Consider the following 21,861-nt stretch of genomic DNA (forward strand, 5'->3'; position numbering starts at 1 on the left):
AAAAAAAAAAAAAAAAAATAACTGCTTACAGTTTTCAAAGCAGGTGGATCTTGAACATTATTGTACTGTGAAAAATATATTTATGTTATACTTCATGTTTTGCAGAATACTGCAGTAATTTTATTTTTTTCTTATTATTTTTTCCCCCACAGACGAGGGAATTGGTAAGTATCAAGATAAATGCAGAATGGAAAAACGGAGCTGTCAGACCCGATTTCCAGCTTTTCACACAGTACAATTACTGCTCTTAGTTTCTACGTAAACAAGTCCTTAAGTCATATTGAGAAGATTTCCAAAAATCCCTTAATAAAAATTTACATATAACAATCCTGAAGGAATTATTTTACTTTATTGTGTGTTATAAACTGAATTGTGCCCCCCCAACAAATTCTTATGTTGAAGCCCTCCCCCAGTGTGACTATATTTGGAAATGGGGCTTGGAAGGAAGTAACTAAGGTTCAGTGAGGTCTATTAATCCAACAGACTGATGTCCTTAGAAGAGGAAAAGACCCGAGATCTGCCTCTCTCCACACACGTGCACAGAGAAAAGGACACACGAGGACCCAGAGAGAGGACAGTCAACTGCAAACCAAAGACAGCTCTCACCAGAAACCACCCCAGCTGGCACCTAGATCTTAAGACGTCCAGCCCCCCGAAGCGTGAGAAGATAAATTTGTTGTTTAAGCTACCCAGAATGTGCTATTTTGTTATGGCAGCCCAGGCCGACTAAGACACCATGACAATGTGATTTTTAACTCTTCATTTTGCCAATGGGATAGATTCGAGACTCAACCAAATTTTCACAACTGAGGCCAAGAGGAGAAGTTACTGGCCACTAAATCCAATAGAGGTTGGAACTACCAAAATTTTTAAATGGGTCCATTAAATTCAGGCTTCAAAGGTATGACCTCTAAGTTATTCTGTATTGTAATCATGCTAAAATCATCTGTTATGAGTTGCTACCACCAAGGGCTTTACTTCTTGTTTCCTAACTAGTAGGTAGCCTCTCTGTCCCCACTCCCATAGTTAAGTGGTAGAAAGCCAGGGACACCCTCATATGGCCACCCCAGTGGAGAAGGAAGATGGCTGACGACAGTGACAGTGGGGACAGGGGCAAGAGGATCACTGAACACGTGCCAAGCACTTATCAGGTGTCAAGCAGACTTCTATTCATTACCTTTATTTTTTTTTTTTTTTTGTGGTAAGCAGGCCTCTCACTGTTATGGCCTCTCCCGTTGCGGAGCACAGGCTCCGGACGCGCAGGCTCAGCGGCCATGGCTCACGGGCCCAGCCACTCCGCGGCATGTGGGATCTTCCCGGACCGGGGCACGAACCCGTGTCCCCTGCATCGGCAGGCGGACTCTCAACCACTGCGTCACCAGGGAAGCCCTATTCATTACCTTTTTAAACCCTCAAATCAACCATTGTTATTATACTCATTCCAGCAAGACTTACAAGGTCAGACAGTTTGCTCTCAGTCACAGGATCCAAACCCAAATACGAGGATTCCAGTGCCCATCTCTTATGCCACAATACTCAAAACTGAATGAGTTAAACTCAAATTGTGTTACTAAACCACAGCTTTTTTTGAAAAAAAAAAAAAATCCCCAATAATGAATCTGAAGTGTATGTCTAATTTCTTACTCAATTCAACCAGTGCAAAATCAGATCTCACTTGATTCAGTTGGACTATTATACCACCAACGGAGACCATTTCACTCTCTCCCAAGGTTAGGTGAAAATGCAGCATCTAAATGAATAACTGAAATATTTCACATGATATGGCTAGGCTGTTTTTATTTGACCAGGAATTTCTCCCAACTTTTGAGGAGCATTTCACCCATACTACCTTGGAAGGCAGTGTAGCAAGATGGCTAATAACATGGACGCTGAAGCCACATGGTCTGGGTTTGAATTTGGGCTCTGCCTAGCAGTGTAGTCTTGGGCAAGTTAACCAACTTCTTTGAGCCTTCCTCTAAAATGAGGATACTATAGTATCTACTTTCAGGATTGCTGACAGGATTAAATGAGTTGATGAATATGAAGTGCTTAATGCTGCCCCTGACAAAATACGTGTGCAGTCACTGTTCCCCATTGTTAATATTAGGATTAGAAGCAGAAGTAACAAGCTGCACAGTCATTCTCCACCTGACCCTTGCAGGGAGGTTTACAACAGTGGAAGTGGAACTCCCCAACCAGCCTTTAGCCCTGTGATGGAATTCTCTGGTCCTTCACATTCTCCAGCCCTGGCAGAGTACAATCTTTCTGTGAAGTATCCAGCTCACTTCTGCTTTTAGTAGAACATATTTCACAGTGTAACAGTTCAAAGAAACTTCACAAATCCCACCTCAAGGTTTATGCTGTCATTCACAAATGCCACCTCCACCTCTCCTGGGTGCATGTGTTTTGATGTGTCTTTATGTGTATGCTCTAGTCACTGCTGATACAAAAAAGCTGGGCAACAAGAAGAACATGCCTAGAGACCAATGGAATGAGGGTTCACCCCGGAATAAAAAATGGCAACGTATAATAGAGGAGAAGGATTACTATATTATAGTAAAATCTGTGAGGAATCAAATGGGGACCGGAACTTCGTCTTTTCTGTCTATTAACAACAACAACACAAGAGTTTACCAAGTAGACTAATATAAGAAACAAGCTTGGGGGATGAACAGATCAATGATTACTTCTCTTCAGAGAACACATGACTCTGAAGAGCAGCCACTGGATGCATGAAAACATTGGACTCCTGTTATAAAACCGAGCTAAAGTTCTACATTGAAAAAAATAGACAACTACTACCTGATCATTCTTCTTAGTAGCGCATCCAAGCTGCTGCCTCTGGTTGAAAGTTGCACAACCACTTTTTAAAGCTATCTTTTCATAACTCAGAATTATCATTAATTTGACAGCTCCTCTCCCCTTCATTGGCATTCTCCATCTCAATGGCCACCCCAACTCAGGCCCTCGGTTCATTCCTTGCTTCTGAATGAACCCTGGTTTTCTCGCCCCATGAGCTTCCTCCAGGGCATCCTGCACAGCACCGCCAGCACTGCCTTCCTGCACCTGTGATGTAACTGCTCTGAGCCCCAGTCCTTGCTTCACCTGTCCCATCAGGCACGTGCACACACACTGATTCCAGGGGGATATTTTCAATCCTGGAGCCTTGGACTGAGTGCCACGATGCCCCTTTCCAAGCTCATCTTCCCCCACTTCCCTGCAAGAATGTTCGCCTTTAGCCAGACTGATGGCTCCCCACCGGGCTTCCTGCTTCCACTCCTTCACTCACAACATCTTCAGACCCAAGAATGTCTATCAAATACCCAGCGACTTGCACCCTCCCCACCCTTCACGCCATATCACACACTACCTTCTCCCTTAGGCCGTGGAGGATTCATTGCAGAGGAAGCAAACTTTCTCTCTCCATGTAGCTGGGACTCAGCACACGCTATCCCAGGCCTCAGAAAGAACATCGCTTTGTGGGAAGCGCCTCGAGGGCAAGCATCATGGCATTCCTAGAGGAACCTGCTGCAGCTTCTCAAACAGAGCACTCACTCAACAACGATCTACTGAATTCAACCACCATGCTCACGCCAGTCCCTGGAGATCAGCGTTCCGGGCACAGAGACTAACTCATGTGACTGCTGAGATAAAACATACCCCATACGGTAAGGAATTGTTCTGGTTTAGTGTATAGTGAGTGTTAACTAATTCAGGGTTCTGCTGAAAGATTTTTACCTTTTAACTGACAGAACATCAATGGGAAATTGAAAAAGGCAAGCTATGTCTCAAAATGTTACCTAATTGAGTCCTACATACAGTCACTAGTCAAAGCTTTTAAGGAGATGACACATTCCAGTAAAAAGGAAACACTTCTAATTATTCTATGTAACATTTTAAGGAGTTGGCAGCTATATGCCTCTTGCCCTAATTTTAAATATGACTTGAAAGGAAACTGTATAACTATATGTAAGGCAAGGAATCAGTAGTGCAAATGTAAAAGAAGTCTCCTGTTTTACTTCAGTACCATTGACACTGCCATACTAACAAGGTGTCTATTAGGAACAGCACAGAAAGAACAAACTGGATTACAGATTAAAAAACACATCAATTATTTCATGACCAAATGTCAAACAGAAAAACTGCCTGAATGTCTCAGAAGTCTATCACATCATACCACATTTGGTGTACATCTAATGGCAGAGAAATCATTTATCATTAAAGGCCTTTTTATATAGGTCAGGGTTGCTGGGGCTTGGTGTTTTGTAACTTACAGTTTAAAGAATGCTCTAAAGTTCTAGGTTTTTTAACTTTTTAATCTCTGGGAAGGAAAACTAAAACTTTCTATAAACTCAGATTAATGCCTGTTAATGCACGGAAAAAAGAAAAACTAAAACCTTGCTCCTACTATAAAAACAAAATAGTGTGGCCTCTGTTTCTTTTCTGATAAGAGTCTTAAATACCAAACAGTTAACTGCATAATAACATTTACTGGCAGCCCGGCAGCCTGCTTAGCAGATATATAAAACAGGTAAAAGGAGAAAAAGTTAATTTCTTGGCTGAATGATTCCATCGGTAGCTATAGGGCAAACCTGAAAGTCTTTTAGTAAAGTAGCAGTTGATTCTTCTATCAATCTGTAGCACACATACTCTTCCAAGGAAAGCATTAAATATGAAAATCATATCCCGTTATCATCTGTTTCCAGCTTTCAGCCCAGTAAGCTTTTCTTAATGAATGCTGCAGCCTAAGGAGGAAGCACGCTGTTGGCTTCTCTGAATAATGGAGTGATGCTCCCATTTTTGCTTATTACAATATCGACTGGCTGAGGGGGTTTCACATAGTCACAAGTGACTACTCTTGCCAGCATGCTCCAAGTTATTACAAGATGTTTTTAGACATTTCATCTAAAAGAGCTTTACTGCTTTTAGTGAAGAAAACATCTATGGTCTTGAGCAGAATCATTTATATGGAGATAGGCGGGAGGATTAGAAGCCTGCATTACGGCAGATACATAGCAGAATTTATTTAAGTATTCCTTGCCATTCTTTTTTTGTCTGTTGCTGAGATATGCAATCCTTTCTTTCCACTTTATCTATGAAAAGGTTAAAATGTACAAAATTATGTATACAAAGAAAAGAAGCAAAATGCCACATTTCATTTACTTCTCATTTAAAACATTTCTGGAACTAAGAAAAAGGCAGCTACAAAGCATTATTTAGAAAAACAAAATTTCACCTACTAACAACACTGAGGTTTTCTTTGGAATCTATCTCTTTTACAGCCACAGTGACTGCCTTTCAGCAAATTTAATTGAATTATACATTAAAGCAATACTCTATAAGCAAATGTCTTTAAATAATCACTTAAAATTTAATCAAAAAGATCTTTGTAATAAGACGATTTTATTTACAACAGTATCCTAAAAGATGAACACGCCAAAAATCCTCTGTTAACAGAAAGTTTATCATTTTAATTTATTACCTTTTCTCTGTCTTCATCTTTCAGTTCACCTTTTTTTCCCAGGCTATCTTTTGAAAGTAGCTGCATCTTCTTAATTTGAGTCTCATATTCAATCTAAATATAAACAAAGTTTGATTTTGTGGAGGATACTATTACAACTAGCATCTATTTATATATTTCAGACTTTACAGCATAAAAGGAACAGTAAAGAGAAAGTAAAAACTGATACTGCTGAGAAATTCAATTTATCTTAGAAAACAGACAATTTCAAACAACATATCAAAAGCTGAATTCTATAAAATGTTACGTTTTATTTTTTTATTTTTATTTTTTATATATTTTTTTGTGGTATGCGGGCCTCCCTCTGCTGTGGCCTCTCCCGTTGCGGAGCACAGGCTCCGGACGCGCAGGCCCAGCGGCCATGGCTCACGGGCCCAGCCGCTCCGCGGCATGTGGGATCCTCCCAGACCGGGGCGCGAACCCGGTTCCCCCGCATCGGCAGGCGGACGCGCAACCACTGCGCCACCAGGGAAGCCCACATGTTTTAAATAAAATAACATTTGATGGATTTTCACTTAGTCCTTCATCAATCTAGGAAATAAAACCTTGATATATTAAGCTATCATGAAAAATCCAGTCACTTTATCATGAAAGTTTCACACTTGATGGTGCTTCTTCTGAAAAGTTCTGTCCTAGAAAAAGGAAGAGAAAGCAATCCTACTGATTTCTTATCTGCATGGTATCCACATAATATCATGGTCCTACTTGTCATAGCAACTGAGTATATTATTTGCTAGATCATCAACTGGAAACAAACTCCATTTTTTACGGATACAAATACACTGTAGATGTCAATGATCAGCACCATAGGCATCAAGTTTGCTCTCGTACTAATAACTCATAAAGATGTCTGTGTCATTACCACACTATAATTGATGAAAGTGATTCCATCATAAAACGACTTTTTCTTAAAAGCAACGCATAAGAAGCACTTTGATTCATATGTTAGTAAGTAAAGCCTTAAAAAGTCTCTGCTTGTGGTCCATCACCGATAAGTATCAGAACATTTTCTAAAGGAGGCAGTGATGTACTGCAATTGGAAACACACCTATAAGATAGCCAAATTAGAAAACTGTTTTCTTAGTTCTCAGTCTGAACATAAAATAGGCCCAAACTTTTGCTTTAACACACAAAAAGTGTACAGACAGTAATAACCAAAATTGACTTGTATCCCTCAAACTATCTTAAAAGGTATTATATGCTGCCCCATTTTTAATATCAGTTAAGCAGGGATTTCTTCTTTCTCTATCAGAATGCTATTAACACAGTAGATTGGCAGTAATGATATAAATAGAGACCTAATTAAATCAAAGTTTCATAAGGCCAGTAAAAATGACAAAACAAGCCAAGAAAAGATAAAGAAAGAAGGCAATTAAGAAAATACAATTTACATCTCTCTGTTCTATATCTACTCCTTTGAACTTAACAGATATTTAATTTTTAACCCCAAGAGCTTTAAACAGGCACACTCTACAAATTCCCAGAGAAAATACCTTTAAAAAGAGATGAGGGGTGATTTACAAAATAAACTAACAAAATAAACAGAGGCTTATTAAATAATAAATCTTAAGCAAAAATTCTTTGTTCCTGTGGCTACAAATGTTTTCTTATGCTCTTTGAGATCAGTTATAAACATGCAACAGGCATTGTACCTGATTTCCTCATTATGGGATCATTTCAGAGCCACAACTCCCAAAGACAGAGCACTTTCTCATGGAAATATGAGTATTATTCAATTCATTTTACTGAAGCAAAAAAGTGCTAACTGCTTCAGGACCTCATAAAGAACAGCAGGGAAAGCATCTTCAAGAGTCCAATGCAGGGTGACCTCCCTGGTGATCCAGTGGTTGAGAATCTGTCTTGCAATACAGGGGACGCTAGTTCGATCCCTGGTGGGGCAACGAAGATCCCATATGCCGCGGGGCAACTAAGCCTGAGCAGCACAACTACTGAGCCACGTGCTGCAAAAAAAAAAAATTTTTTTAAAAAGAGTCCAATGCAGATTGTTCTCAATGCATCTGAAACATCTCAACTGTAGCTACTCTTCCAAATTAATGATGCAAATAAACACTGTACAATGTATTTGAAATTTTACAAGTTACTATGATAAATTGATAATCGACCCAAACTGTAACTCTGCATGACCTAGGACCGTGGGTTTGCACCTACAACTGTCTTTGCTCTCCTTCTTTGCCTTTTATTTATATAGAGAGTACTTGGTTATTATACATCCAATCCACCTCCTGAACACTGGAGAGCAGGGACTCTCAACCCACAGGGCTCCCCAGTTCTACTTCCTCCTTTATCTGCATTTAAACAAAGGGTTATACTATGTTTAAAAGTTGTTGTTGTTTTTTTTTTAAAGTTTGGGAAACATTGCACAGATGAATCTCTCCAAGACTTTCCAGCTAAAAATGCCTGACGAAGCAGTAGAACATGTGGCCTCACGTACATCTATTTCTCTGACCATCAGTCTTTCACGTCTTATTCCCTATTTCTTCTCTGAATCAGATCCCATGGGCCTCTTCTATCTCCACAATACAGGAGGGCTTGCACTGCATCCCTTCTCTTGGATGCAGACTCAGGTCCCTGTTCCCTTCTTGCCATGTGGCCTAGATTCCTCACAGTCAGAGTTGCTGCTTCAGAGGCCAAACAACTCACACCTCAGTAGCATCTGCTGGCCTAGAGCCTCTCTAAAGATAATCCTCTCATCTCTCAATCAGGAACTTGCTCTGTCCTGTACTGCTTCACAGCACTGGACTTGCTGCTGCCCACCGAAATTTAGGAGGCCTTTCCTACTCACTTCCTTACTCTGCACAGGTGATTCATTTCAGCTCAACTAATGAAATCTGCTGACGGTAATCTGGGGTCGTGGGAAGAGGAGGTGGAGGTCCCGGCATGTCTGGGATCTCTCCATACTTACAACGTGCCCCAGTTTTCATTGTTTCCTTCTTTTCTCCTGTATTCTCACTTACGTTCCTTCAGTTTTCCCTCGTCACATCACCACTTGCCTGAAAGTGCCACTATTACCTTTTTCATAAGCTTCCTTTTTTCACTGGTCTTTAAATTGTGCAGTAATTCTCAGTTACAGAGCTGAATTGACACTGAAGATCAGCTGGCCTGGCCTCCGCACATTACAGTTGAAGGATGGCTACAGAGAGTTAAATAAACTGATGTGACTCTCAGATGAATATGAGAGATTCACAGTCCTTTTGTTTTTCCCTCTCCTATTTCTTCCCAGTATATGGGCTTCCTCTTAAATGTGGAACTTTTACCAAAAGATATGGAGGAATATTTATTTATTCAACTAGGACATATTAACAGGCAAAAAAAATGGGATTTGCTACAGACTTTGTCTTCCAGGAGCCAGAAGGTCATGCTCTGCCCACAGTGGCTGTCACAGTGCTTAGCAGGAATTGAATGAGAGCTCAAAAGATTTGTTCTCTTCAAATTTTATGCCCTATAGGCACATGTAACCTGATGACTGAATTTTCAACAAGATCACATCTTTAAATAATGACATTATGTCTTCAAAATGCCTCTGCTATCAAACACAAATGCTCCTGGGTGGTTTGCCATGGGTCCAATCACACACGTTCATCCTCACATAGTTGTTTACGGTCCATAAGAGAACAAAACAAGAATATGGAAGAATTACTTTTCAGTCAGTGCTTACTGAGCACTTACTATGTGCCGCTGAGAGCACTGAAATAGTAAGACAAGGAGGAGCTCACGATTAGGTGGGGAAACAGACACGCAACAATGACAGTACTGTGAAGGAGGTGCTTATGTAGATCATATGACATAGAGCTATGGCAGCACAGGGGAAGCGAGGTCTCCTCTATGTCTTCCTAGTCGAAGGACGTAGGAGAGAATGTGGCACATTCAACGAATTACAAACCGTTCAGCACGTGTGTAGCAGAGACAGTGCAGACGCGCATGTGTGGGAGATAAAGATGTAGAGGCACAGTGGGAAGACATGGGGTGGGAGAGACAGGGGAAGAGATGGGGGTGTGGAGGAGGGGAGGGGAGATGGAAGGAGGAAGAGTGGGATGGGGAGCAGGGGAGACAGGAGCGAGGGGTGGGGCTGGAGGGAGAGGGTGGAAGGGGACAGGGTGGGGAGAGAAAATGTGCACATCTGTATACCTGTGTGAGAGGGACAGAGAGAGAACAGAACTTGTGTGTGGTCAGAAGGCTGAAGCTGTGGGTAGTTGGCAGGCAGAGATCAGCGCCTGGGCTTTGTCCCGAGAAGGCTGCGCACTCAAGGATTTCAGGCAGGGGGAGACATGACCAGATGATGACCCGCTCCTGGCCAGGGATCCTCCCTGAGCCCTGACATGCCAGCCCCAAGCCTAGCACTTGAATGCAGGAGGCCAAAGCAGATGTTGGCAATTCTCCACACGTGACTGTGGGACCTTTCTCAGTGCTCCTAAGTTCCAGTACCCCTGTCTCTGTGCTTAAGGCCCCTCAGAGCCTGGGGAGGCTGTTCTGCCTACAGGAGCACACAGTTAACGAGCTACCCACACCTGTGCCCTTCCCCCAGCAGTCCTCAATCAGCAATACTCAGGAGCCCGGCTATGCATCTCCCAAATGCTCTGAACCATTTGGTGGAGTTTCCCTGCGGAATTAAGCTCCAGGTGCCGACTGTGGTAGTTGACTTAATATCCCCATTCCGGCCACTTGTCCTTCCCTGTCTCAGCTCCCCACTTGCTTCCCGGCATCCTTGCACTTCCCAAATAAGCCACTTACATCCAAACCCTTGTCTCAGGGTCAGCTTCAGAGAAAAGCCAACCTGAGACAAGAGCAAAGGGCACCTGAGGAAAACTGCTCTAAGGACCAGCTGGGCCCTTCCACTAAAGCTGCCAAGGTGGGGCGTGTGAGGAGGGAGGGGAAACAGAGGTGAAGTGGGCGGGGTGGGGAGAGGCGGTGAGGAGGCAAGAAGAGGGAGAGAGGGGCACCCTCTTCACAGCACCGGTGATTCTCCTATTTACATTCGTGAACTGAGTTATTCACCCTCTTTATCCATCAGACAAGTAGCAATATGGTCACAAAACTGTATTTACAAAACTACATGATACATCACTATCCTTATAAAGCCCTGAAAATTATTATAGACCCCCAAATAAAGTAGTATAATTCATAAAATCAGTTGAAATGACTTTTCAAAAAAAGTTTTTTAGCTCATTTTAAAAGATTTTAATATTCTACAATTAAGTGGGCCTAGTCTTACAAAGAGGGAGAAATTCACTTAATATAATTTGGGCAAAATCCCCACTTCTCTCACAATGCTTCACCTTGTTTCACTTTCTGGACTTCCACCAGTTAGAAGTTCATTCGCACTAACTATACTCTAGTCAAGGGAAAATGCCCCGGGCATTCTGGGGTGTGTGGCAAATACACCACTTAGGTGCTGACTAGAACACCTCTCTCCTAAGACTTCCGTGAGGTGAAGATGTGACACGGGAGTGGGGCGGGATTAAGGGAGACAAGTGGCTCTGGTCTTCCTAAGGCCACAACTGGCCGTGGCACAAAGGAAGAGGCAAGAAGAAACAGGACGACACCCACTGCTTGGACACTCCACTCACTGCCCAGCTTGCTGAGTTGGTGGTGTCACGGGCATCACTGGCTGGTTCACAGCCAATGTACAGTTTTCCACAGAACACGTATGTTTCCCAAATGCAGCTACATGACCTGCCTTTTTATGCCATCAGCAGATTTTTTTAAAGGCATTCCTTCTCCAAAATTCAAAAAGGAATACCTGTGTCATTTTTAAATGATATTTATGAATAAAGCTTTACATAGTCCTAGAAATACAGTTTACCATTCTTTTCTTGAAAATGGTCCCCTATGCTGATATTCTTTAGTAGCTCATGAGACAAGTTTTTTTTTAACATATCATACTATATACACAAATGCTCTCAATATTAAAATATTTACAAAGGATGATACTTCCTTTCAAATTCCTCCCTCTCACATTTGGTTATAATCAGAAATCAACAATTAAGTAAAGCATCAATATGTAAATAAGAGGAAAACTTCTATTATTTCCTTTATTCCACTGGGAAGAAGAAATTCCCTGCTTTGTCCACCACTTTTATTTTCTCTTTGAACTCTCTGAAAAGAAAAGTGGTTTACAATGTTGATAACAATTGCTTTTTGAGCCTTAAGCATTCTACTTGAACACTAGGAGGAAAAACCTGGAGTGCTGTAGCTAAGACTCACTATTGCTTGAGAACATCTAGCCTCCAGATCTTGGTTTCTAAAAACCCCTTCCCACCCAAAGGAACCACAGCTCCTCGGATAAGAGGCTAATTCCAAGTCTGAGGCAGGGAAGTGTAAGGTAAACCTGGAACATCTTGTCAAAAGGACACAGGAGCCAACTCGAAGAGACTCTCACTGGCAAAATTTGGGAGAATGTAAGCAACAAAAGAATAATTACAGCAATTGATAATATAATGACTAAATAAAGATTCACAAGCCCAGAGTGACATTTAGACAGAGAGAGGGAGAAAAAGAAGAAGGAAAGAAAGCTCTTCTTCATAGAAGAATGACAGCTAACAAATGTAAAAGATGAGATCAAATTAGAAAATCACCATTTCACAACCTCCACTATAACTGATTCAGGCATCATTAATGGATTCTAAAACTGCTAGGCAAAAGGCTGTTGAGGAACAAGGTATTCCCAAGATGTCAAGCCACCACTCCACAGATTTACTAATTTACAAAGGGAAAAAAGGTACCTTACAATAGAGAGACCTAGAGGTCACCATGTTAACAAAGGCATCAAACTCAGCCTGGCTCAAACAAGACCACCTGACATCATGGCTCATGAGCCTCCTGACGGGATGCAGTAGAATGTATAACCTCAGCTGTGACTATTTAAATTTAATTAATTAAATTTAACACAAAAACTCAGTCCTCAGTGTCACAAGCTACATTTTAAGTGCTCAGTAGCCATGTACGGCTAGTGGCTACTGTATTAGACAGCATCAGTACCGAGACAGAAGGTTCCCATCGCCACAAAGTTCTACTGGGCAGTGCTGGTCTAGACCAAATTTCCAGTTTACAGGAAACACAGGGGATGCTACACAAGTTAAATAACCAGTCAAATTCAGAATGTAAGTCATTCTACAAGCAACTGGCCTGGCTTCTTCAAAAAGCCAGTATCACTGAAAAAACAAAACAAAACAAAACAAGGAAGACTGGTAGGAAACCAAATTAGATTAAGAGACTAAAAAAGACACAATAACAAATGTAATGTGTACCCTAGTTGGCTCCTGGTCTGGAAAAACAGACTTTTGAAGGGAACTGTGGAAACTGAAATATTGGCTGAATATTAAATAATATTATGGAATAATCAGTAATTTTCTTAGGTGTGATAATGGTATGATTATGGAGGAGACTGTCCTTGTTCTTAAGGGATCCACACTCAAGTATTTAGGGGAGAAATGTCATGGGTTCTGCTGCATACTTTCAGTGGCTCAGGAAAAAATATACAGACACAGACATAGGCAAAGCAAATATAGCAAAATATTTACAACTGTTGCATCTGGTTAGATCATGAGCTGTCTTAGTCCATTTAGGTTGCTGTAATAAAACCGCACTGGCTGGGTGCCTTATAAACAACTGGAATGTATGGCTCACAGTTGTGGAGGCTGGAAGTCCAAGATCAAGATGTCAGCACGGATGCCTTCTGGTGACAGACCAGTCCTGGTTCAGAGGTACCACCTTCTCACTGTGTCCTCACCTGGTGGAAGGGGCCAGGAGCACCCTGGAGCCTCTGTTACAAGGCACTAATCCCGTTCATGAGAGCCCCACCCTCATGACTTAAGCACCTCTCAAAGGCCCCACCCACTAATAATATCACTTTTGGAGGTTAGGATTTCAACATATGAATTTGGGCAGGGAGACACAAACATTCAGACCACAGCATAAATGCTCATTATAATAATTATTTTCCTGTGTACTTAAAATCTGTATTATACAAGGCTAGGGGAAAACTGTGAGAGGAAAAAAAAGAAAGGGAAGTGCTGAAGCCAACTTCTCCGGTAACCAGTATGCAGGTGGGTTAAGCTGGGCAAAAGACCTGAGCAGCACAAATGGTGAGAAACAAGGCCCAGCCCTCCATGCTTGACACAGTTTGTAGAGCAGAAGGTTGCCAGGCAGCCTAAGGGAGTGCGGGCCAGGGTCGGAGAGGGTAGGGAAGGCGTGGCTGTTCTGGCTCACAGAGTCAATGGGCATGAGGGTGAAGTCCTTGGGCCAGTTCTTCCCCCAGACTCCCCACAACACCCGGCCTGCCCAGAACAGAGGGGCTCAGGCCACAGAAAAAGAACCTCTGAAGAAGGAAGCAGGCTCCACAGGGAACCTGATGTTGCTCAAATTCAGTCCTGAGGCCAAGGGATCCCATGTGCCAGGCGCCAGGGTCAGGTGTGGCCAGAGGCTGTGCCCGTTTAACTACTTGCGTAGAGTAACAAAGTATAGATGTTCCAGTAATTCCTCAACTAAAGTAGAAGTCTGAGAAAATGCAATCTCAAGTTCTCTGATCAAAATCTGGCCACATGGTAATTAATTCCCAGAGAAAACTGACAGTTAACTTACGGGTGAACAACTGAACATCAGTGACTGCCACGGACCAGAAACTTACTGCTCACTAGTCCCAATCTTAGCAAAAAAGGACAAAAGAAAACAGTACAAAATGAGATGTCACCTTCAGTTCTTGCAGCTTCTCTGAACTTGTGGTAAAGTGTCCAACGTGAGCCTGGACCTGCTCAAACCGCTTTAAATATTCTTGGTTTCGAGTATGAGCCTTCTTTTCTGATTCACATATTTCCTTCAGGTATTTCTTTAGTTTTACATACTTCAGCTTAACTCTAGAAGAATAAAAGCAGATTTTTAAACGATGGAATTAGACTTGAACAACTCTAAGGAGGAGAATTTAACAAAATTGTTAATGAGACAACGTATTCTAAGATATTTTACCCAAACGCTGCAGCCTAAAGGACAGGATGCATATGCATTTTTAGAGAGGAAATTAATGCAGCATCACTGAGGTATCACCTCTAGGCATAACTCTCCTGAGAAATGGATACCAGACCACATTACACCACTCACACATAAAGATTTATATGGATTTCTTTCTCAAAATTAAGTGTGGTGTCAAGAGCCGTGCCTATGTGGCCCTTTTCAGATGAACAGCCCAATGGCATTCTTTTAGGTGACAATTTCAAAACTACCTGCTCATATAGAAATAGAATCAAACTATGCACCACAATCCATAAACATTAAGAAATGGTGAAATTTAAAATGCCCCAAAAGTTCTCATTTAGATATTTAAAATTTTTTTTAGAAACTGCAATAACATACTGTATTATGAAAATACTTTATAACAATATATGGATTATCACTCTACTCAAATTGTGAAGAAACCTTTGGAGACTCTCATCCAAAATGCAGTATCAAAAGACACAGTGGACAGCCAGAACTGTGCAGCCCCTCTCCCCTCATTACCAACACTGCTCCTCTCAGCTCTTTCTTCTTCACAAGTATTTAAGTTATAACAGTACCTGGTATGTAGCATTTCCATTGTTGGCTCAATTAATTATTTAACATTCTCTCATCAAGCAAAAATAAGTTGAAAACTATAAAAATGTTCACCCTCAAAAACAGATTTGCAGAGACGCTGGAGATGTTAAAACTTAATCAACAAGAGACCTTAAACTCCCACCTCTAAGCCAATAATTTTCAAGAAACTCTTTATTGTGCTAATAATTCTGTGCTTTGATTTTGGTTGGCTGTACCCCTTTTTCCTTCTGAACAAAAAACTCAGGACTGGGTGTACTGCTGCCCATGCCTGCCGTTTTCGACACAAGTGACAGTAACAGAGGTGGAACCCGACATACTTTCCCACGCAGGCACTTGGGGAGGCTGCTGGCTGCGACCAGAGTCCACCTGAAGTAGATACAATAGGAACCATGCCTTCTCCACCCAAAGCCTAGCTTCACTCCTGCCCTCACGTTAACCCTCGAAGCTGACCACATCAACAAGTCATCCAGCCTTCCATGCAGTCATTCATACAGTCAGCACTCTGCATACGAAAGCCATGCAGCTTGGGACAACAGGGAAACAAAACTTAGATACACACAATATAGTGTGATGGCTGCTATAAGGGAAACCGCGAGGGACTCTTAAAGAGTGGGCAATGTGACCTAGCTGAAGGGGCCCAGGAGGCCTTCCCAGTGGAAATTAATTTTCAGCTGAGACATGAAGGATGAATTAACAGTTAACCCAAAATTGGGGTAAGCAAGAGTGAGAAGATGAGAGGAAAACATTCCGGCAGAGGAAAGAGCATGTTGGAAAGCTCAGAGGCAATAAATAAGAATAACAGTGATACTGACAAAAAAATGGTCATAAACAATTATTGACTCTTACTCTGGGTCAGACCCTGCTTTAAGGCTCTATTAAGTTCTCATAACTATCTCCATCCCCATTTGACAGATGAAGAAACAGAGGCACAGAATACTGAAGTTACTGTCCCATGCTTGCCTGGCTAAGTGCTGGCGGGGCTGAGACTAAACAGAGGCACCTGGCAAGAAAGTCTACCTGCTTCACTATACAAGACCTTGTCACGTTCCAGAAACTGAGGATTCAGTCCATGCAGAATTTTAGGGAGAGGTTGGCAAGAGATGGTAACGATGAAAACTAAACAGGGGCAGATAATAGAGGCTCTGGTACACCACCGCACCACCTCACCTGGCCCAGCTTTTCTTCCTGCAGCCACAGCTGCAGCAACTTGGCAGCACCTGCATCCGCCGCCCCTGGTATTTTGCTTTCCTGGGGCTGCTTTTCTGAATTTGCAGCAGGGAAAGCCTGGAGATGCGGAGGAGTTAACACCTCCTGGGACAGCCCTGACCAACGGGGGTCAGGAACCGATAGGTAAAGAGCCCCCCTCTTCCTTCCCTTGAATGGACACTTGGAAGGAGCAGAGAGATGGAGCCACAGGTGCCCACAGCAGTTACCAGCTCCTACTCCATTCTTCCCAGCCCTTTATGTGACCACTTCCTAAAATAAACGACCACCTACACCCTAACCCTTGTCTCAGACTCTGCCTTCTGGGGGAATCAGGTTGAGGCAGCCATGTTAGATGGTTTGGATTTTCTCCTACAGGCAAAGAAAGCATATTTTTAGCAAACCATACCCTCTGTCTTCCAGGAAACAAGAGGCTGAGAGAGGGGAACAAATTCAGCCAGCCGAAGCTTGGTGAAGGTTCCCACTGGTCTCTCATCTCACCCAGCCTACCACCATTATGCCGGGAAGCCACCCGAGAACAGGCTATAGGAAGAGTCTATGCCCTGTCTTCTGTCCCTGTAGCCAGGGGCTAGAAAAATGGCAACTGCCACGATCCTCTCAAACTTGGGCCCACTTCTGAGGCCACAGCATCCACATCACTGCTACTTCTTCCACTGTCTTTCTGACTCTTCCTGTCTCTTTTGGAACCGCTAGAAACACATGGCTGTCTACTCTGACTGGTAGCTTTGGAAGTATGGACACTAAACAAAGCGAAAGAATAATTCTGGAGATGAGGAAAAATGGACCTGATGGGTGCTTTGGTTTTAAAGTATTCTTGGCTTCTCTCTCTTCTGGATGAGATGTTTTCATTTCTCACTCGTACTATGACGTGGATACGTCACAAACTTAACTCTATCACAGCCAGAAAACTTTCCTATGAATAATACTGGAGGTTACACCATATATTTGGCTTAAGGATAAAGTTCAGTTTCCTTAAAATATAATTAAAAATATTAAAAGTTTGCTCTTAGAGTAAGTAACCTAAAAAGGATAATATGTATATTATCCACTGCTCAGAATAATTTTAACAGTCATTGTCATACACCCATGAACAAATGAGACACCACGTAACCCTGCCTACAACAGTTTGTTGAAAGGTCAGCTATAATAATTATAACTTAATCATTCACAGATTCAATGTGTTTAAATTGTGACCAAAAAGATAAGTAAGACTATAATGTGTCTTATTCTTAAGCTTTTTAAGCAAAAGATTCCTGAAATAACACAAATATCAAATAATGAAAATACAATAATTTTTATCTTATACTTTCATCAAATTTATTCTTACACTTAATAGTGATTGTATTAAATTGCAGTGTTTAGTTGAAATGATTACACATTAGAAATAAGGAACGGCAACAAGACTACAACTATGGTATTTGTAACATATATTGATATTAGGGTTAAATTTTGATTAATATAGGCAAATTGGTTTTAAAACTTTGTCATATCTTACCTGCATGTATCAGATTGATTATATTCATAGAGTTTCCCTTCCAGGTCCAATCTCTTCTTTTCACTATAATACAGAAAGAAAATATTTTATGAATAAATTACACTGATCAGTAACAGGCAGGCAGATTTAGAACATGATTTCCTTTGTGAGAATGCTTCTCTGGTCTCTCTAAGAAGCAGAAAATGCCAGGTGCATTTGAAACTCAAGACACAAAAGTACTTAGCAGTCACTATGGAAGTCTAAAAAGCAAAAAGGACACCAGTATGAAGCAAAAAGAACAAGATTCTCAAAGTAAATGGGGAAACGTAGTGAGAAAAGGCTGGGAAGCAGGTTCATTCATTCAGCAAGTTATTTATTGAGTGCAGTGGTGAGCCAGGCTCTGCTCTAGGTGAAGACTGACCTGGTAAATAAGCCAACCAAGGTCCCTGCCCTCAGGCAGTGACATTCAAGGGGGAAGGGCAGACAATAAACAAGTTAAATATGCAAAATACAACATGGCCAGCATCTCTGAGAACAAAGGGGGTTCCACACACAAGGCTTCCATAAATCCATCCTGGACTGAAGGCTGGGGGCTCCCTCTGCTCCCAACCAGACAGGCCTGGGCAGGGCCACGTGGCTGAGTTAGGAAGAGCTCTCTGAGAAGCAGACTTGGCCTCACTCACATTTGGGGGAGACCAGGTCCCCTGACACCACTACTTGGAACTGAAGGCATTTCCTTTTATAACTTGATAACATCTCCATGATTCGTCACTGATTGCTAGTCCCCGGAGGTACTGCCAGTAAAGACAGCTTGTGATGTTCAGGTAAGTGCTGGCAGGAAGCTAGAGGACAGAGCTGACATGCCCACCTGCACACCCAGCCTGGGCAAGAAGCAGGGGAAACTGGGCAGCAGAAAAGGTGGCAGCAGCCAAAACCAAGGGGCTAGAGGGTAAAACTGCTGAACAGGAAGCCATCCCAGTCTCAAAAAGAGCCCTTGGAGGTTTAACCACAGATGGCTTTGCTCAAAGACCACCAAAGTACAAGCTTCAACTGAAGTCAAACTGGTAATCTAAGTTAACATTAATTAACCAAGCCTGAATGAGAAATCACATAATGTCTAAGAGAAAAATGCTAAAAAAACAAACAAGCAAAAAAGACTGGGAATCAAAGGAGTCCAGCAGAGGATGGGCGCTCAGGCTGGCCTCCTGAGGGAAAGGGCCGAGGCCATGTCCACTTGGGAGCCCTTAATTATTAACTTCTGTTTTCCTTCAGTCATTTTTTTCCTTTAAAAAAAACCCACAAAGTTACGCTGTTAGCTATATTATAGGTCCAGTAAATTTTTCTGCTTATTGTAATCTAGAATGGAAACCACTATTTAACCAAAATTCTTTTAAAGGGAAAATGGTGTCCAAAATCCAAACACCTAGTCTTTGCTTGGGGAACGCAATCCATTCCTTGGTTGGGGTGTGCCTATGTTTAAACAAGAAAAAAATTACAGAATCACAAATTTTTAAATTAGTAGCTTCACACAGATCTTTACTTTCTCATTAAGAAGACTGGACTTGGAAGAGACGTGAAGGAAATGTAGTATAACTGCTTCCCTGTTAGAAATATTTATTCCCCTTCTAAGGTGTCACGATCAATATGATAATGAAGAGTGATTGACTGGACAGTGTAAGCAATTTGCCGTTAAATTATGGGGACAGAAAGACCCTTAAATGCAGTTGTGACCTTGCCCCTGATGTCATGATTCACTTCTGTGGTATATCTGCCAAGAAAACATGATCATTGTCTGGTCATGAGGAACCATCAGATGGACCCAGCTTGAGGATCACCCTCTGGGATGAGAGCTTTATTCTATGAAACTGTCAGGAACACGAAAGACAGGGTAGGACGGAGGAATGGTTCCAGACTGGGATAGAATGGAGAGACATGGCAACACGGGTTCACAGGTGGGTCCTGGACCAGAAAAGAAAAAAGTGTTAAGACAGTTGGTGAACTGTGACTGGGGCCTGTGGATTGGTATATCAATGTTAGTTTCCTGATTAGAAGGGTTATATAGTGATCATGTAAGGGACATCATATCTGCAATTCTCAAATGGTTCAAAGTCTCATGCTTTTACATAGACAGGCAGAGAGACAGACAGAAAGGGAAAAAGAAAATGTAATAAAATGTTAAGGAGTTGAGGAATCTGGGTGAGGGGAATATTAGAGGTCTTTGTCCTATTCTTGCAACTTTTCTGTCAGCTTGAACTTTTTTCAAAATAATTTTTAAAATTCGCCCGTGACCTCAAACGAAAAAGGACCACCATCTTTATGGGAATACATCACCTCCCAAGCAGAAAGTTCTTTTCAATAATGAACGTAAAACTTCCTCGTTCCTGCTCTGTCTTCAGTACATACAGACGTCCACTGGTCATACTTCTCTACTGCAACCCTTCAAACACTGAAAAATCACAAACACCTCTTGGCCTTCTAATTCCAGGCAAAATGATGCTGATCTCATTAACTCTTCTTCACAGGCCCATTTTCTAAACACATCCAAGCTGCAGTGCCCCCAACACTAACTTTCATATCTATTTTAAATTCAAGACTTAAAATAAGATATTTACCCCAATAAAAAGCCAGAGAAAGACTTATTGGGAGGATCATCTTAGAACTGCTGCATCTTAAATCTCTATTTCAGAATCTTTAAACACCCAGCCCTGAGATGTGTATCCATAGGCCCCGGTTTCAATCACCTGAACCTCTGACCTGGACCTTTCAAAGTTTTACACAGCTGGCTGGTCCTTAAAGTATAGCCACGGGGTTTACTTTTCTCCTTGTAAGCTGCTTATTATTCTATTTTTGTCTCAATACCATCTTCAGCTTTACTCAACTAATATCTCAGCATCAATTTCTGGACTATTATGATATCTCACTCTGAATCAATATTGGCATTGAAAAAACTGGGGCTGGTTAATGGGCCTTTTCAAGGGATGTTTTTATATAATTGTAAGAGTCGATTCCACTTTCATGTTGCTACCATGCTTGTGGCACTAAACACACTGTAACAAGTCACTCCATCAGGCTCTTTTAGATTCAGTGACTGGCTTTTGCCATGATGCAGAGAAAACACTGTATACAAAAAGGAAAAAATTCAGAATATAAATTTTGTTACATCTATGTGTGAGTATGGCTAAGACAATTTGGGATAGAAAAACACCACTTACAAGGTGAGGGCCCAGTTATTAGACCAGCTAACATTGCAATAACCCACCTCTAAGAGGACTGAGAAAGGGCAAATTGTTTTTCTCTACCATTCCCAGGACATTTTCAGACTGACAAATCAGCTGTGACTACCCGGGGTTGCAGCCTTTAAAATGACTCTAGAGTCTTAAGGAGATAAAGGTCCTTATGGTCACGGGGATTGGTCAAACAATCAAACAGGTACATACAAATACTCAGATGGGATACAGACGATAATATTCATTGCCTGCTGCTTTGCAAAACTAACAGCTTTCAACTTTTTTTTACTTTAAGGCTCATTGTTCTAATAGAGAAAAAAATCTGTGGCCTTACTTTACATAGTATTCAAGGCCCCTCATTTCTGGTGACGAAGGCAGGTCAGGGGAGCTGAATGACCAGCTCAAGGTCACACAACTGTTGGTGGACTAGAACCTAGGTTTCCACAGTTGTCCTGCAGTTTTCTTTGTATCCGAAGTTATTTGCCTCTGTACTTATTAACTATGCATTAGAGTTAGTTATGGACTTCTAAAATGAAAAATGAATACACACAGTAACAAATTTGTACTGACTTAAAAATGAAACAAACCTCCAAATGCAGAAACATGAATGGGCTGTAAAATTTGACTCAAATTCCTTATATAATTTCAACAGCCTCACCTTGCTTAACAGTGAAAGCATTAAGCGTTAGACATAAAGTGAGTAATAATCATTACACAGAAATTATACCATAAGGACTATAAACAGCCAGGTGTTCCTAGCACAGGAAGCAAAAATGATAACTCACAATTAACTTAGTTTTTTTTAAAAAATGCCATTTAAACCAGTAACATTT

General features: G+C 41.6%; 1 protein-coding gene across 2 annotated transcripts in view; it reads right to left on the reverse strand.

Moving 5' to 3' along the window:
• KIZ (kizuna centrosomal protein) overlaps positions 1 to 21,861 on the reverse strand; it is a 126,648-nt gene that overhangs the window by 103,458 nt on the left and 1,329 nt on the right. The window contains exons 2-4 of one of the 2 annotated variants that reach the window (XM_024123481.3): positions 17,823 to 17,885; positions 14,229 to 14,391; positions 5,483 to 5,575 (exon numbers count right to left, since the gene is read on the reverse strand). In XM_024123481.3, the coding sequence (XP_023979249.1) occupies positions 5,483 to 5,575; positions 14,229 to 14,391; positions 17,823 to 17,885 (319 nt within the window). Of the gene's footprint in view, positions 1 to 5,482; positions 5,576 to 7,173; positions 7,299 to 14,228; positions 14,392 to 17,822; positions 17,886 to 21,861 lie in introns of those variants that run through there. The other variant, XM_024123482.3, reaches the window with a different exon arrangement.

This window comes from Physeter macrocephalus, chromosome 14 (assembly GCF_002837175.3).
Source record: "Physeter macrocephalus isolate SW-GA chromosome 14, ASM283717v5, whole genome shotgun sequence".
In the NCBI taxonomy this organism is placed as follows: domain Eukaryota; kingdom Metazoa; phylum Chordata; class Mammalia; order Artiodactyla; family Physeteridae; genus Physeter; species Physeter macrocephalus.